This window comes from Girardinichthys multiradiatus, chromosome 23 (genome assembly GCF_021462225.1).
Source record: "Girardinichthys multiradiatus isolate DD_20200921_A chromosome 23, DD_fGirMul_XY1, whole genome shotgun sequence".
NCBI classification, from domain to species: Eukaryota; Metazoa; Chordata; class Actinopteri; order Cyprinodontiformes; family Goodeidae; genus Girardinichthys; species Girardinichthys multiradiatus.
The window spans coordinates 50,649,873-50,667,372 of record NC_061815.1 but is presented as its reverse complement, the minus strand read 5'-3'; the positions used below and the strand labels follow the sequence as shown (position 1 = coordinate 50,667,372).

The window sequence follows — 17,500 nt, the reverse complement described above, 5'->3', positions numbered from 1 at the left end:
CGGAAGGACGGATGGACGGATGGATGGACGGACGGATGGATGGATGGACGGACGGATGGATGGATGGATGGAAGGACGGATGGATGGAAGGACGGACGTTTTAAAAAAAGGGTTGTCCTGTCCCTCCTTATGGACAGGTTCCTTCACTGTACATCCAACAAGTAGCAGACTCACTGCCGGCTGAGGAGGTCTGAGGTAATGTCAGCTGCTCCAACATGAGCAGATAAACCACCAACCTGTTCCCCATGATCAGCACAGATCCTGGAGCTGATAACCAGTCCAGAGGTCCAACTCAGACCAGATAACCAGGAGAAAACCTGTTGAATTAACCAGATCTGAGGGGAAGTATGGGAGCCCTGCAGGGACAAGCAGCATACCTTTGGTCCTGCAGCAGAGATGATGATGTGTCCTGGCGGCTGGATCCACGGCTCTCCATCCAGCTGTACAGGTACAGGTTTGCTAACGGTCAACCTAATGTAGCTCCCCTGAGCGATCCGGATCCCTGAGCGGAGGCCGCTCTGCACCTGACCCTGCAGAGACACGGCAGATGTTTGAACGCTGATGGAAGAGTCCAGCACAAGATGTTTCTGCAGCATGTTGCAGCGTGTCGCACCATGTGAACGACCCCCGTGACCCCGACCACCTCCAGCAGGCTGTCATCGATCCTCGGCCTCGCAAAGCGTACGTCAGCCTCGGATCCCCACAGATCAGCACCAGAACCCCAGCTGCACAGAAGGGAGCAGGAGGAACGTGATGAAGGTAAGCTTGTCTTCCTGCTGGGGGTGCGGTGTGTGTGTCTGTGCATCACCTGGGAATGTTGAGGAAGATCAGACCCTCTATGTTGGGTAACGGGACCTCCTTCGTGTCCACCTGCAGCTGCAGCTCTTTATGGAGGCTCCTACCGTGGCTGATCTTCTGCAGACCCACCTTCACATAGACACCTTTGTTATGGAACCTGTGGAGGACAACGTGGGCTTTATTTAGTCCACCTGTTTGCAACATCTTTAAAGGTCATCAGATGTTGCAAAGAAGAGATCAAATCTCTTCAGCAAACCTGAAGAAATCTTAATAACAATAAAGTTTACTTCAAATATTGTATTCATTAAAAACAAAATATTTTCTGGTTCATCTCATCGGCTTCATTCTATTGGTTCCTGGATTTCCTCCTCTAACCATGGAAGTGTTCCTGCTGAGTGACAATCTGGCTCAGATCCACCAGGTTACCTGCTGGTGAATTTATCGGGTTCGTCCTCCCGGGCCAGGTGGAAGTCCAGGCTGAGCTCTGCGTCGATGCCGAGACCAAAGTAATTGCTCATCTGGACGATCTGAGAGGAGGAGACAGCCCTTCACATCTTCATCAACTTGTAAGTAGTTAATCGGTTCATTGTCTTCAACTATCTTTTGGTTGAACATGTAGTTGTTATTGACATAAACATCTATGTTCTCCTGGGACTACAGATGTTCATTCAGCTGTTGTTACATCATTCTGAATTGTCCCTTTGTAAAAAATGAGAGGATGTTTCTCCAAATGCGGCATAATGCTTCACTTAAATGAGGACTACTGTGTCAGGACAGAGTCTCTTTGAGCTCAGAGGTGCAGTTTGAGAAGCAGATGTGTCTTTGTGAATTTGTTTGTGAACTTTGGGAATCAGACTGATCTTTTGTCCCACCTGTACTGAGATGTTCTTGTTTCTCAGCTTGTTCTCAGAGCTCTCTAACCTGGACACAGCTGCCCTTTGAACCTGCTCAGACTTCAAAATAACACAAGTCATGTTCTTGGAGGTTTCTGAGCAAACCTTGGGTGGTTCCAGGAAGCAGTTGTCCTTGCCGTCCTCAGAGATGTCCTGAGCGTCCAGCAGGATGGTCCAGCGGTCCATCTGTACTTCTTCAGCCTCGTCCACAGACGCCAGGATATGATGAGGGTCCTCGCCGCTGTAACCTGCCCCCCAGCGGAGGATCCGAGCCAAGTCGTTCCCTGACCAATCAGAAAGAAGGAATTCAACAATGGGACGTTGATGTAACGGAACACCACCAAGGATCCTCAGCACTGGTCTCACCTGTTCCCAGTGGTACGATAGCAATGGGCGGCTCCCGGCAGACCAGTTTGTGTCTCACAGTCTCCAGTACTCCCAGTACCCAGCCGACTGTGCCATCTCCCCCGCAGACCAGAACCCGGAACCTGGGAACCTCCCTGAACGTATGCAGGCTGCAGCAGAGAGGAACATGAAGGTCTGTTTTAGATTCGTTTTAACGTCCTGCTGGAAAAACTGGTTCAATATCTGCACCCCATAAACATCTTATTGGATATATTTAATCCAGATGTTTCATCAGTGCTTCACATCATAAGAAGCAGACCCGGATTTCTAGTGTTTATTCATGATGAGAGCTATAGCTCCTTCAGATCGAAGCCAAATAGAATCAGACCAGCAACTGAATGATTTCTCTGGGAGTCACCGTGCTTCCATTCAGGATGTCCCCATGTCCTCACCCTGCCAGCGGGCCTCCATTGGTGATGTCAAAGACCTGGTGAGGGTTCAGAAGTTTCCGGAAGCTGTAGAGGAGCTCTCTGCCCTTCAGACCGCCGCTCTTTGGGTTGACGAACACCAGCAGGGGGGAGACATCGTCTCCCAGCTTCTTGTGCTGAAACAAGGATCACTGAATCAGAGCGAATAAACAGTCCTGACTATATATCACGTCCCCAGGAGTTCTGATCGTCCAACAATAATAATACTATTAATAATAATAATAAATGCATAGAAAGTCTTTAAATATAATAAATAAATACATAGATGTATCTTTATTGGTGAAAAATGTAGGAAAACCTTTTTTTTAAGAAATATTTATTCAGAAAACCATGTATCAAATCCAAGCCCCTTTAAGTGCTCATTGGTCAGCCTGTCTATGTTAAAGTTCTTAAATGCAGACCATTTTATGAGCCTGGTTCTGGTTCTGCTGGAGGTTAATGACTCCATGAAGTCTGCTGGGTTTCTAATTTAAATAATAAACAGAACTTGAGAGCTGCATCCAAGTGTATTCATAGAAAGTTGAGTGGAAGGAAAAAGTGTGGTAAGAGAAGGTGCACCTGCAGCAGGGATAACCACAGCCTTAAGAGGATTGTCAAGCAGAATCTGTTCTTCACAAGGAGTGGACAGAAGCTGAAGTCAGACCATCAAGAGACACTACGCACAGACCAATCCTACACATGGACTACACGTGTCCTAGGCTGCGGAGAAACAGAACCAGACTGTTGCTCAGGTCCAAAGTCCTCTTTTCACATGAAAGTAAAGTGTTCATTTCATTTGGAGATCAAGGTCCCAGAGTCTGGAGGAAGAGTGGAGAGGCCCAGAATCCACGTTGCTTGAAGTCCAGTGGGAAGTTTCCACAGTCACTGATGGTTTGGGTGACATGACATCTGCTGGTTCTGGTCCAGTGGGTTTTTCTAAAGTCCACAGTCAACACAGCCATCTACCAGGACATTTTAAAGCACTTCATGCTTCCTGCTGCTGACAAGCTTTTTGGAGATGCTGACTTTATTGTCCAGCAGAACATGGTACCGATCCACACACTGCCAAAGGTACCAAAAGCTGGTCCAATAACCATGGTGGTACTGGGCTTGACTGGCCAGCAAATTGGTCTGACCAGAACCTCATAGAGAATCTATGGAGTTCTGACAAGAGGAAGATGAGAGACACCAAGAACCAAGAACCAAGAATGAAGATGCTATCAAAGCAATCTGGACTTCCTGAACACCTCACCAGAACCACAGGTTGATCTCCTCCCTGCCACGCCGCATTGATGCAATAACTCAGGCAAAAGGAGCCCAGACCCGGTACTGAGTCCATAGAAATGAACAAACTATTCAGAAGTCTGACATTTCTGTTTAAAATGTCATTTTTATTGATCTGATGTAATATTCTGATGTTCTGAGACTCTGAAGTTTGGGTTTTGATTCTCTGTAAACCAGAACCATCAGAATTACAAGAAATAAAGGCTTGAAACATTTCAATCTTAGGTCCTGATCTGCAAAGATTATAAATTAAAAGTGCTATTATTACACGTGCAATAAGTGGGCGTGTTTCAGGTGATCTGCAAAGATTGCGTGTGTAAATAATAACAGGTGCAAAAGTGGCCTAGACTGCCATATTTAAATTATTTTACATGTGCTACCGACTGTCATCATGGACGGTTTGGGAGAGCAGAGTGGTCGTGTAAGAGAGATGAAGTTCGAAGCCATGGAGTTAAGAGAAAAGAAGAAGAAGAAAATAATAAAAGCTGAAGTTTACATATAATTTGATTTGCATCTGGTTTATAGATCAGCTTTTTTTGTTTATAGCTCACACAATCCAGTTTAACATGTTTTTATATAAGCAAACCCTTTGAATATCAGGCCCTTTGTGTAATGAATCACTTTGTGAAATCTGGGACAAATACATTGAACTTGTGAGATGATCCTGTATGTAATTAACTCTAAATCTGTATGAATGGATCAAATTAATTCTATATTTCTGTAGAAAAAATACATTTTTGTGCAGTGCCTTGAATTGGCGCTAGGTAAATACTGAATGAAGCTGAAACTGAATTATGATGGACCTGATAAAGACCACTGGATGAAACCTGTTGGTCGACCCGTTTAAGAGACATCGTGACCCGAGGGACAGTCACCTGGATCTCTGGTATGACCAGCGAGGTCAGCATCTTGTTGTTAATGGAGGTGTCCTTAGCTAACATGTAGATTCTCTCTGCTTCAGAGAAGCAGGAAATCTGCAGCGCCACCGCACCTGAACAAAGGCAAACAGGTGTGATGCGTCAGATAATATTCACACATGATGAAGTCCAGCCCTGAGTTTTTACAGTTCTTCTGTCTCATTAGGACTTAAAGATCTGATGAAATAAAGCGTTTTACTGGTCAGATCCCAGATAAGCACCCAGCAGGGCAGTTTCCATGGCAACAGCCTCACCTTGAGAGTCATAGTAGTGGGTGAACGTGACCAGGTGACCTACAAGGATGGACACATAGGAAGAGGAGTCAGACTAGCATTTCTTCATCTGTACAAACAACATCCTGAACATCTTGAATGGATTTTTCTGGAGAAATAAGTCCAGAAACGCTCACGCTTTTCCATTCTGGATTTTTCTCCAATCTTTCTAGATAAACCAAATACTAACAACAGATTTTTTTCACAATATTCAGAAGTACTTGTGAAAAATGTTTGACTGGTCATGGAGGCCATCTGCAGAACGGAAGGACACAAACTGTACGGTTTGTGGTGATTGGCTGATGTGTTGATGAGGTGGTGACTTTTTTTTGTCATAAAGTCGATTATTTAGTGAGATGAAAGTAAAACTGTCAAAACATTAATAACTATTCCAACATTCCTGAGCAGATCTAAAGAAATGCACCATCTCAGCCTCACTGATCCGCCACAAATGTGCAGCTTTCAGCGGTTAATAATGCTGGAATCTAAATGAGTCTGATACTTTATTCTCCGTGGGGGTGCTGCCCAGGTGCACTCACTCTTGATGTCCAGGTGCTCCTCCATCAAACGAGTGTGCTCCTCTTTGGTCAGGGGGGGCAGTCCTACGATCAGCAGGCTCACCTGCACGGTCGGGTTCCTGTTCTCCACCACGTAGAACCGAGTCTGGTTCATCTGCCGCAGAGACAGCTGGAACAACAACACACACATCATGGTTCTGTTCACACAGAGAACATCTGAGGGTTGAAGCCTCATCTCTGACAGATGCAAAGCTGATACCTTCCTGATGTCTTGCAGTTTGTCCACAATCTTCTCCTGAGGACTCAGTGTTTGTCTCTGCACTGCGGGATAGAAACACAAAAACTGTCTCCTCCTCATACTGACCAGGTTTCAGTTGATGAAACTGCTCCATGATGCTGGCCTTACCTTGCTTACTGCTCATGCAGACCTCCTGCAGACTGAAGTTGGACATGTCCTCACCCTAAAACAGATCACCAACTGCATCAGCAGGAGCTCAGCCACAACCCGTGATCCTCAAAAACCAATAACTCCGAAACATTTGAGAAATGTCAAGATGAAACCTTCCAAACTGGGTACCCACCCACAGAGGCAGCTTGGTTTTGGTTTCAAGGATCACATTTCATTACCACAAGGATTTCCCAGGTTTCTTGGAGAGGACACCTACCTGTCTGTCCAGGTGAAGGAGGACCTCGCTGAGGACTGAGGCTGCGGTGCTTGTCTCCGACACACAGACAGAAGCCGCACTTGACCTGAAACAAAAGAAATATCCATAACAACCTATCCTTATAGATCAAAGCCCTGAGTCTTTAAAAAGGCCTCACCTGGTCCATGCAGCGTGCACCTTGATGACATCGTCATGCCGCGGTTTGGCCCTCAGCAGCCTGGCGTCGCCTCCGTCTTTTGGGGAGTTTCTGTTGTCCGGACTATTGGCGTTCCGGTTCAGGAAGTCATCGCTTTGTTGATGCTGCAGGCCGTTGAATTCCTCCAGCTCAAAGTGATGAGGCTCATCAGGCAGGTAGAAGGCCCTCAGCGCCACCTCCTACAGGACAGAACGGGTAGTGCAGATAATGTGCATGTGTGTTGTGGTGATGGAAGCAGAAACCAGTTTCTCTGGAAACAGTCTAAGGTCAATGCTGACATCATTAAAGGAAAACCTTCACCTGTTCTAACCAAGAGGAACTCTGACAAACAGACACATTCCTGACATGTTCTGGGAGTGGGAATTTACAGGTCTCAGAGGAAGTGCAGGGAGCAGCAATAAAAATAGCAGCAGTGTGATGTAAATACAGGAAGGAGACCGTTTTCTCACCACTTCTTCATTCTTTGTGCCTCTGCAGCTGGGGACCAATCGGAAGAAGCCACGCTTGACTGCATCATTACCGTCAAACACCTTGATGAACTGCTTACCTGTAAATCAAGGAGAGGAAACATGTGACCTGTCAACATTTACAGCCGGAGTTAGTTGGCTTCCTGAATCGGTCCTCTTCAGATCCACCAGATGAGAGTTGCTGGGGATCCACTCATCCATCCACTCATCCATCCATCCACTCATCCATCCACTCATCCATCCATCTGATCATCCATCCATCCATCAAACAACTGGGTGAGTTCTGGACGAGCGAACTTGGATTTACCCGACTCGGGAGCAGCGGGCTGAACATCTTTTGTCAGTGCAGCAGGTGGATCAGCTTCATCCAAGTTATCTGATAGAAACAAGGAAGGAAAATGTGTCAGATTAGAAAGGACTGGAAAAAGCCAAAGTTAGACTGGACTGGTTCCAACCAGGAGAACAAGACCTAATAATGGACCAACTGAAGGATGAAACTAGAACAAATGAAGTAATCTGGTTATTTCATGTTTTATGCTTTTGGGATGCATGAATGACAACCTATTAAACAATGTTAGATGAAAGTTTGGGATTTATTTCATATTTCAGGAGGAAAAAGGTTTGGAAAAGATCTTCAAGGTAGCTAATTTTAATATTTTATCTATTAAATGTTATTTCTTATATTTTATGTTTCTTTCAGTTTTGAACTTAAGTTTTTTAATTGTTCATCTTTTCCATAAACTTCGTAACCGTTCCAAAAAACGTTTTGCTATATCTGTCAAATCAAACATTGATTTAATATTCAAAGGTTTATTCTTATTTTACTATTCTGTAGTTTTTCTTAAAATTGTTCTTCTGTATATTTAATTTCCTTTTCAATGTTATGTTGTTTAATGTTGTTAGAAAATGCGAATTAATTATTTATTTGCTTTAAATTTAGAAATGAATTATTTGTTATACATTAATAAATAGGATTAATTTAGATAAACAATTGAATTTCTTGGTTTGATGTAATTTTTTTTTTAAAGTATTTGAATTTCTCACCTTTTAATTGATTTTTTAGTTTATTAGGAGTTTTGGCAGCTCATTTGATGACATTTTTAGCAGACATTTGTGTACCTGTGTTATTAGAATGAACCTAATGAATGTTTTCATTTTCAGAAACACAGATCACCAGAGCTGCTGTCAGGAAGCAAAAAGAACGTTTGTGGTTTGGGTTTCAGAAGCATCACAGGAAGTAGTCGGACTCGGAGAAAAACAGCAACAGCTTGTTTCGTTAATGATGTCATGAAGCTCCGCCTCTCTGAGCAAAACAAAGCATCTGAACACAACGTTTAGCAGTTTAGCTGCAGGTTCAGGCTGTGTTCCCTGGAGACATACGTCCCACAGCTGTCCATTGTTTGTCCCCCGTGTGTCTCATGTCTGTCCCCCATGTAGCCAACATGTGTCTCCTGGGTGTCCCGAGTGTGTCCATGTACCCAGGTCTTGGTTGCAGCTTTCTGTGATCCGGTAACACTGCATCTTGCTGAAGTTCCTGGACTCGAGGCGGACGCAGGTTGGATGCAGCAGCATGCTGCGCAGGCGTCCCAGAGTGCACTCTGGTGGGACCCGGTGGCAACAGGTTGCATGGCTCTGCAGGTGACACAGTGACACGTTAACTAAGACACACAGAGGACAACTCTGACCTCATTCTGGAAGAAAAGGTTCCTAACTCAAGGAATGAGCCAGTGGTGTCTCAACACAAACAACGTAGCTAAGAACCACGATACAGAAACTTTCTCCCGCAGCTTAATGATTGTTATTCCCAGATGATCTGCCGCTGTTCTCCTTAGAGCCTCAGCAGGCCTGCAGAGATGTGATTCTCACCGTAATGCTGCACCACTCGCACCTCATCCCCGACAGGACCTCGGAGGAGCCACAGGACCTCCGACACACTTCACACTTCGCCGCCGACAGGTTCCCCTCCCTCCAGTGGTGGTAGAGCTTGTCCTGCAGGTAACAACACCAAGCACAACCGGGTCAGTCAAAAACAAGATGGAAGAGGAAGCAGTTTGACTCAGTGGACATTACTACTATTTAGTAAAGCAGCATGTTGGAAAATGGGAGTCTGCTGAGTGACTGGTTGCTATGGTGAGTCCCGCCTTTTCCTGGGAGCAGACTACAAACAGACAAGGTCCTATATCCAAAAACCTGCTGACCCATGAGCATCAGAACCTTCTGGTGGTTCCACATGTACATTTTTATGTGTCTGCAGTGTTTTCTGACAGGTTAAACAGAACCATTCCGGTCCAGTTTCTACAACCATCCAGAGCTGAAATCCACTGGGAGTGAATGAGAGTGGGTGTGTCTCTCTGCTCTCTGGGCTCTGATTGGTCAGAAAACTGTCCTGCAGCAGTGGGAGACACTGGCTGGAAGCACACAAACACCTACGACTGGATGGAGAACCTGGACATGTGGAAATGAAGCTGTGGCCATAAAAGGTTCTGAATAGTTCACCGGGTCCGAGCCATCATCACACTCTAAGATGGATATTCTGTGGGAATATCTCAAAAAAATCCACAAACTTAAACTGAGATTGTAGAAAAACTGGAAATAGGATCAATAACTGGGTCAGGTAAAGTTAAACTTTCTGTGACCCGTTTAAACTTTGATTGATGGTTCTGATGGACAGAATGGCTAAGATATGGAGCTCATTAGTTATTTTCATCCACTGATCTTACATAGAAAAGTTTGATGACAATAATTTTTATGATTAAAAACAGTAACGTTTATAAAAACCAACCAAATAATTAGAGAAAAACCGAGCTAAAAACCCGTCTGTACTGAATCCCTCACTGATGGAGCTCTGGCAGCTTTCTGACCCAGTCAGTGACGGTTCAGCTGCTGGTTTCCTGCCAGTCAAAGAGCTGCTGAGCTGGTTTTTAGTCTGACTACCATGATCAGCTCCAGCTGCAGGAGATCCCAGCTGGACGAGTGAGATCCGATCCATTCTGAACCTGACCCAACATCTGATTCTGCTGTAGGATCATCTCTGTGGACTGTAACCGGTGACTTTCACCAAAATACAGGACGTTTAAATCCCTTTAAACTCCCTCATTAGTGGGAAATAAACTCCTTGTTAAAAATGTCTGTATGATGCATTTATGTGTTGTAGGACTTTTCAGACATCTACACAGGGGCTGAGGAGTTTCTGGTATGAAATGACAACAATCCTAAACCAATAAGGAATGAGACTGTCATTACTTATTTACCCAAACCAGAACCGACCTGCAGAAGTCCAAACAATGATTCGGCCCTCATTCAGAGCCCTGTGGTACACCTTCATCTAGATTCAGTTGTCATGACTATGAAGGTCATATTCATTTGGGGCTTGTAATGATTTATTTGAACTATTTTGTTTTTCCTGGGTGGATTAAACGACTTATAACCTCTCAGGCTCATATATATGCATACAGGCTCAGCAATATTTGGTTATCTTGGTTCCCTTAGCTCGCTGCACCTCAACCAAACCCTCTCCATCATCAAACCTTAGTCATGGTTCTGGCTCATATTTAGGGATCTCCACAAAGTTCTACTGAGAAGAGGGGTCAGAGTTAATGTAGGAAGATTTTTCCACTTAAGAGATACGTTCCCCCACACGTCTCCTGATTGTCTCGAATTAAAATGAAACAAGAACCCGACCGGGTCGGATTAAAGCAGAAACATCCAACATCAGTTTACCCAAGCATCGTTTACCTGCTGCAGGTTCTTGTCCAGGTGGCAGCAGCGACAATCAGCGCAGCTGAAGGCAGCACAGTCAGCGTGGACGTGCAGCTCGCACACTGAAGCACAGGAAACAGCTTATCAATGACAATCAGAGTGAGGACAAGCAGAGTCCAAACTGCTCAGAATAGGAAAGTGAGCCTGAGAGCAAAGGCCTTAGGAAGGAACATAAAACTTTCTGGTTTGATTTCTCAAACACAACTTTTAAATATTCTGATTTATGCCTCATTTCTGAAATATTTCTTCCAACCAACAAGATGCATTTGCAAATATAATGAATGAAGAAGCAGCAGATCTCCAGAAAGGACCCAGATATCAGGACTACTCTAAAAATTCAAACCAAGCCCAGCTGTTTGGAAAGATATGGGAAGTGAATCATCTCAGACCGGCAACATCGCTGCACTTAATTCCCAGTCATCCTACTGGTTCAACATGTTGGTCTCATACCAGCAAATGCCCTCAACTCTGTATGATAAGTTGGTGTAACTGGTGATGATGCTTCAAGTTAAACTGGTCGCACCTTCGCAGCGCAGCGCCGTGTTTCCCTCCATCTGCTTCCTGCAGACGCAGCAGAAGCGTTTCTTCTGAGCAGCAGGAGCGAAGCAGTGAGCCACCGGCACCTGCAGGGGACAGCAGACAAGTTTAGTGACATACAGGTGAGCACAACAGAAGCTTCTGCTGATTGGCTACTGGATAGACACGTTTCACAGATGGTCGCTTCTCTGGCACACTTTAATGTTTCAGATCAATGTTAATATCAGGCAAAGGTATCCTGAGTAAAAATCAGCTTTCTAATGATAAAAGCTCCAGATAGAACTTGTCTGACAGGATGAAGTAGGCTAAGATGTCTTAAAAAGCAACACATCATGCTCCAATCTGAAGAAATTCAAGAACAGATGAGAAACAAAGTCTCTGACATCTATCAGTCTGGAAAGGGTCAAAGAGCATTTCTAAGCCTTTTGGAATCCAGAGAACCACAGTGAGAACCGTTATCCTCAGGTGGAGAACATATGGAACAGTGGAGAACCTTCCAGAGTGGCTCAGCTACCACAATTCCTCCAAGAGGTCATCAACAACTCACCTAGAAGATCACAGAGGAACAAAGCTCTGCAGGCCTCACTGCCTCAGTTAAGATCAGAGGTCATGACTCAACCATCAAAATGAGAAACTGGGAAGAAATGGCTCCCATGGGATAGTTCAAAGGTCAGAACCACTGCTGACCCAAAAGAACACAAAGACCCGTCTCACATTTACCAAAAAACATCTTGGTAAACTTTTAGGAAAATGTTCTGTGGACTGATTAAACAAAAGTGGACATTTTTGAAAGGTGTTGGACCCGTCACATCTGGTGTAAAACTAACACAGCATTTCAGAACCAGAACATCATAGCCACAGGCAAACATGGTGGTGGTGGTGTGATGGTCTGCGCTGCTTTGCTGATTCTGCTCTCTAGCAGAAAACCCTGAAGGAGAATATCCGAGCATCTGTTTGTGACCTGAAGCTCAGGCTCACTTTGGTTCTGCAGCAGAACAATGATCCAAAGCACAGACTGAGGTTCACCTCAGAATAGCTAAAAAAAAAATTTTTTTAAATCAAAGTTTTTAAATGGCCTAGTCAAAGTCTCGACTTAAATCTAATTGAGAAGCTGTAGTCCAACCTTTAACAGGTCATTCTTGCTGGAAATCCTCCAGTGTGTCTAAATGAAAACAATTCTGCAAAGCGGAGCAGGTCCAAATGTCTCCACAGTGATATTAAAGACTCAGTACCAGGTACCGGAAACACTTGATGGCAGCTGTTGCTGCGGAGGGTGGAACAACCACTTATTGGGTTAAGGGGGTAAATACTTTTCACACAGAACCAGGTGAGTCTGCATAGATTTGTTCCCTAATAAATTAGATCATTATTTCACATCTGCTTCTCATTTTTAATCAGGTTATCTTTGACGTAAAAATCTAAAAAGAAAGAAATCTGTAATCTCTTCTTATGACTTCTAATGACGAGCATGTTCCATTTCAAAGCTCCAAACTGTTCCAGACTTGTTTCAGAGTATTTTAGGACATTTTGATGTCCAAGAACCAACATTTAGAGTGGATTTACAGTCCAATCCTGTCCAGTGGTTGGCCTGTTATTACAAACCACTCAGGGTTTCTTACTGAAGGAGAAAACCACTAAAAAGCCTTTTCGAAGGCACCTCTAAGGTTCCTGCAGAGTGAAGACAAAAGAAAAACAGGAACTGGATGAAAAGGTTCTGGGAACTTTGTGAACTCTGCCTGGTTTTCTATCTGCTGCTACTGGAAGAAACCTTGGGGCAACATGCTTGCCAGGGATAGTGATCCTTTGGGATTTGACCCAGAGCTTTCCAGTCAGAAGATCCTAACTGACACGATGACATCACATAGACTCATTATAAATCTATCTGAATCTGTCTGCAGACCTCCACACAACAATGCTCCTTCATTATTCCAATCAATTTAGGAAGGTTAGCTGACTTGTTAAACAGTTTGACCCTTCTGTGACCTTCTCCTGAATAGAGAAGGAGCAACGTTGCTTGGAACTCAGCAGGATGTCTGATAAAGTGTTGGAGAATGATCTTGAAGGACCTGCAGATTCAGCCTGTTTGGGACTCACCTGAACTTGAGACGGAGTCATGCAGGTACAGACCGCCCGGAGCGTCTTCAGGCATTTCTCATGACTCATGAAGTTACACACTAAGGAGGAGAGAGAGATAGCGGGGTCAGGATGAAGGTTCAGCTCTCAGCCATCAGTGTGAGTACCACCTCCAGGTACTCCAGCTTCCTCCTACAGTGACGGTTAGGTTAACTGGTCTCTCTAAGCTGCCTGAGAGCATTCATGGTTGTTTGTCCTCTGATTGGCTGGTGGAGAGAAACACCAGCACCCTCCCATCAACCCTGCATGGAAGAGCGGGTACAGAAGATGGATGGATAGATGATTTCTAATCCCTAATAAGATCCAAATATTCTGAATTTATAACCTGAGGCCTGAAGATGCTTCTCCACGATGATGGACATGAAAACTGGCAGCGTATTCCCACCTGCTCTGTCTGAGAGCGTTTCCATGTTTTCACACTGTGTAAAAACCTCCGGCCACTCCCACACACTCACAATAACATGACGCACACACACACACACACACACTCTTGTTTTGCTATATGTAGTGAGGACCATGTGTTGACTTCCATTGATTTTCAGTCATTTTCAACCCTTTCTACGCCCTAAACCTAACCATTACCAGTACATGTCTAACCCTAACCCTGACAATAACCCTAAACCTAACCATTACCAGTGCATGTCTAACCCTAACCTGAACCCTAACCTTAACTCAATTCACACCTTAGTCCTAAACCTAACCGTTAGCAAAATAGGTCGTGACGACCAGCAAAATGTCCTCGCTTTGGTACAAACGGTCCTCAATTTGATGGTTAAATTGGGAAAATGGTTCTCACTGTGATGCCAAGACAGGAACACACACACATACACACACACTTCAGGAGATCAGTCAGGTTCTTCTTGTCTTCCTTATAAGTGGCATGGAGAAATGACTTCTGAAGTAGTGAAAGTAAATGTTTCGGTTGTTTCTCCTCCCAGGCTGCGCCGCTCAGAGACCACCTCTCTCTGAATGATTCCATATTTGTATTCTAGCTTTCTAACACCACGCTGAAGTTTCTCACTCAAGGTCTCATGATGTTTCCTGCAGATAGAAATCTACACAGACGGGCTACTTTATCAGAGCGGAAAATAACAGACAGACCAACAAACTGCATCAATATCTGAGAAAATCAACCCGTTTAGTGGATAAAATGCTCACAGATCCCAACCGGATTTCTGAAGAGTTTAAAGGTAGAGTGAAATCCCTCTGATGAGCATCACCTTCAGCACATTCTGGTTTCCAGGAGGAAACCAGCTCTCCTCTGCAGGCCTGATCAGTTTAATTGATTCTGGCTCTGAATGGATGTTTTTGCATTTCGGTTTGAAAGCTTTTGTTCAGAAGAAGATGCAAATAGTGAACTATAATTAGATAAGGGAGCTCTGGATTCCAGGAACAAGCCGTCACGCTGCTGGTTGTCCACACTGAGGGTTTCAGGAACATTTCCAGCCCGATAAGAGCCTTTGTGTGACTGTAACAGTGCTGAGAGCAGGAAGGAACGATTCCTGCTCTGAATGTCTGCACCCCTGAACTGTACAGAGTCATCTTCCATTCCAGCTGAGCCCCAGAGTTCAGCTAATCATGATGTCCACAGACCCACCAAGGTATGGACACCCACCTAAACTAACAGGCTGGGCAAGAAGAGCATTAATCAGAGGAGCAGTCAGAAAGTCCGTGGTAACCCTAGAGGAGCTGCAGAGATCCACAGCTCAGGTGGGGGTATTTGTTGACAGGACAAATATTTGTCATGTGTTCCACAAATCTTATCTTTAGGAAAAAGTGACAAGAGGAAAGTCATGTTGAAAGAAAGTCAGAAGATTTCCTGTTTGCCACAAACCGAGTAGAAGACGAAACATAATATCTGGCAGAAAATGAACGGCCCATCCCCACTATAAAACATGGTCGTGGCAGCATCATGCTCTGGGAAGCTGGTCAGAGTTAACGGGAAGATGGATGGAGCTAAATCCAGGACAATCCTGGAAGAAAATCAGTTAAGAGGCTACAGATGATCTGAGACTAAGGTAGAGGCTCCAAAGTGCTTTACAGTCAGTCATCCACCCCTTCATCCACTGCCAGTGTAGACTACAATGTAGCCACAGCTGCCCTGGGGCAGACTGACAGAAGTGAAGCTGCCATACAATTGGGCACCAGGCAAGGTGGATGAAGTGTCTTGCCCAAGGACACAACAATTGAGAAAGACAAAGCGGGGGTTCGAACCTGCAACCCACCAGTTACAGGTCAAACCCCTACCACCTGAACCACCATCTCAGAAACAAGGTCTGTAGATGTTTAAAGCTGGTGGAAACAAACCCCAGAAGAGCTGCAGCCAAAGATGTTTCTACAGAGTTCTGACTCAGAGGGCTGAATACAAAAGCATGCCACACTTTTCAGATTTTTTTAATTAAAAATGTTTGAAACTATGAATGATTTCCTTCCATTCATACTTACAGGTTATTTTGTGTTTGTCTGTCACAAAACAATGTAAATAAAATACAGTGAAGCTGCTGGATGAAGACACTGAGAATCATCTTGTTTGGACTCTAGGTTCATGGCAGACGTTGCTGGGAAGAAGCTGCAGTCTCCAACCTGAGGTCAGAAGCTGTCACTCAACAGGTCAGCTGACTGTAAGGTTCCTGTCGATAATTATTAAACCTGGTTGGCCTGAAACAGAACCAGGATTTGTTTCTAACATGACTCTTCTACCCTGAATGATGTTCAAACGCCACGGATCTGATTGGATCAGAGCCTGAGGAACGCCATTCACTGTTAGATTGCATCATAGCGGCAGATGAAGCCCTTTGATGACATCACAGCTCTCACTTAATCTAAGTTAGGATTTAAAGGTGAAACATTACGTAATCCTGCTGCCAGCTCTGCTTTGTCTGTTCTGCAGCTCCTCATGAAGCTGCTGAGGATGGACTCACACGTTCAACCAAAACTCAGCATCCCTCCTAGCCTCCTGTTGCCATGCCAACCAGAGCACGTACATCGCAGCTTGACTGCAGCTCCAACCCTGATGGAGAAAGTTTACACCTCCTGAAAAAGCCCCACAGTTACAGATATGAAGAAACTGTGTTACTGAGCAGAGTGGAGTGTGTGTTCGTCTGCTGAATCCATGATGAATGTATGACTGCGTCAGGAAGAGAAGGGTAGGAAAGGAAATTATGGAAAAAGGAAATGAAGAAGAAGAATATCAATAAGGTAAGAACGAGGGATAAGGAAGGAAAAGGGTACATGAAAGGGAAAAACTGACCCAAATATGGAATAACTGGGATCAGATGCAGACAACAGATGTTCATGTGATGGTTTCCTTCTGTAGATGTTTGAGACTAGAGGAGGACCTGAGAATCCTATCAGTCAACTCAGAGGGATAAGCTCAGGGTCAGAGGGCAGACCTTAGTCTGACTTTACTTCACTCCTGGAACCTCTCTACCTTCACAACAGAACCACTCTAACTGTGTGCCCTCAGCTCAGTCTGTCAGGGTGAGGTCTCACCTTCACTCCTGGAACCTCTCTACCTTCACAACAGAACCCCTCTAACTGTGTGCCCTCAGCTCAGTCTGTCAGGGTGAGGTCTCACCTTCACTCCAGGAACCTCTCTACCTTCACAACAGAACCACTCTAACTGTGTGCCCTCAGCTCAGTCTGTCAGGGTGAGGTCTCACCTTCACTCCTGGAACCTCTCTACCTTCACAACAGAACCACTCTAACTGTGTGCCCTCAGCTCAGTCTGTCAGGGTGAGGTCTCACCTTCACTCCTGGAACCTCTCTACCTTCACAACAGAACCACTCTAACTGTGTGCCCTCAGCTCAGTCTGTCAGGGTGAGGTCTCACCTTCACTCCTGGAACCTCTCTACCTTCACAACAGAACCCCTCTAACTGTGTGCCCTCAGCTCAGTCTGTCAGGGTGAGGTCTCACCTTCACTCCAGGAACCTCTCTACCTTCACAACAGAACCACTCTAACTGTGTGCCCTCAGCTCAGTCTGTCAGGGTGAGGTCTCACCTTCACTCCTGGAACCTCTCTACCTTCACAACAGAACCACTCTAACTGTGTGCCCTCAGCTCAGTCTGTCAGGGTGAGGTCTCACCTTCACTCCAGGAACCTCTCTACCTTCACAACAGAACCACTCTAACTGTGTGCCCTCAGCTCAGTCTGTCAGGGTGAGGTCTCACCTTCACTCCTGGAACCTCTCTACCTTCACAACAGAACCCCTCTAACTGTGTGCCCTCAGCTCAGTCTGTCAGGGTGA

At 45.0% G+C, this 17,500-nt stretch overlaps 1 protein-coding gene across 1 annotated transcript in view; it reads right to left on the bottom strand.

The window, feature by feature from the left end:
- The window catches only part of LOC124859978 (diacylglycerol kinase theta-like), a 26,476-nt gene that overhangs the window by 7,414 nt on the left and 1,562 nt on the right, over positions 1-17,500 (bottom strand). Inside the window, exons 2-22 of the mRNA XM_047352910.1 lie at positions 13,213-13,292; positions 11,105-11,204; positions 10,558-10,643; positions 8,689-8,811; positions 8,301-8,454; positions 7,130-7,198; positions 6,805-6,902; positions 6,317-6,534; positions 6,160-6,244; positions 5,901-5,955; positions 5,754-5,815; positions 5,516-5,663; positions 4,959-4,997; positions 4,663-4,778; positions 2,489-2,640; positions 2,058-2,206; positions 1,797-1,975; positions 1,225-1,325; positions 809-955; positions 614-725; positions 378-530 (exon numbers count right to left, since the gene is read on the bottom strand). Of these exons, the coding sequence (XP_047208866.1) occupies positions 378-530; positions 614-725; positions 809-955; positions 1,225-1,325; positions 1,797-1,975; positions 2,058-2,206; positions 2,489-2,640; positions 4,663-4,778; positions 4,959-4,997; positions 5,516-5,663; positions 5,754-5,815; positions 5,901-5,955; positions 6,160-6,244; positions 6,317-6,534; positions 6,805-6,902; positions 7,130-7,198; positions 8,301-8,454; positions 8,689-8,811; positions 10,558-10,643; positions 11,105-11,204; positions 13,213-13,292 (2,426 nt within the window). The remainder of the gene's footprint in view (positions 1-377; positions 531-613; positions 726-808; positions 956-1,224; positions 1,326-1,796; positions 1,976-2,057; positions 2,207-2,488; positions 2,641-4,662; positions 4,779-4,958; positions 4,998-5,515; positions 5,664-5,753; positions 5,816-5,900; positions 5,956-6,159; positions 6,245-6,316; positions 6,535-6,804; positions 6,903-7,129; positions 7,199-8,300; positions 8,455-8,688; positions 8,812-10,557; positions 10,644-11,104; positions 11,205-13,212; positions 13,293-17,500) is intronic.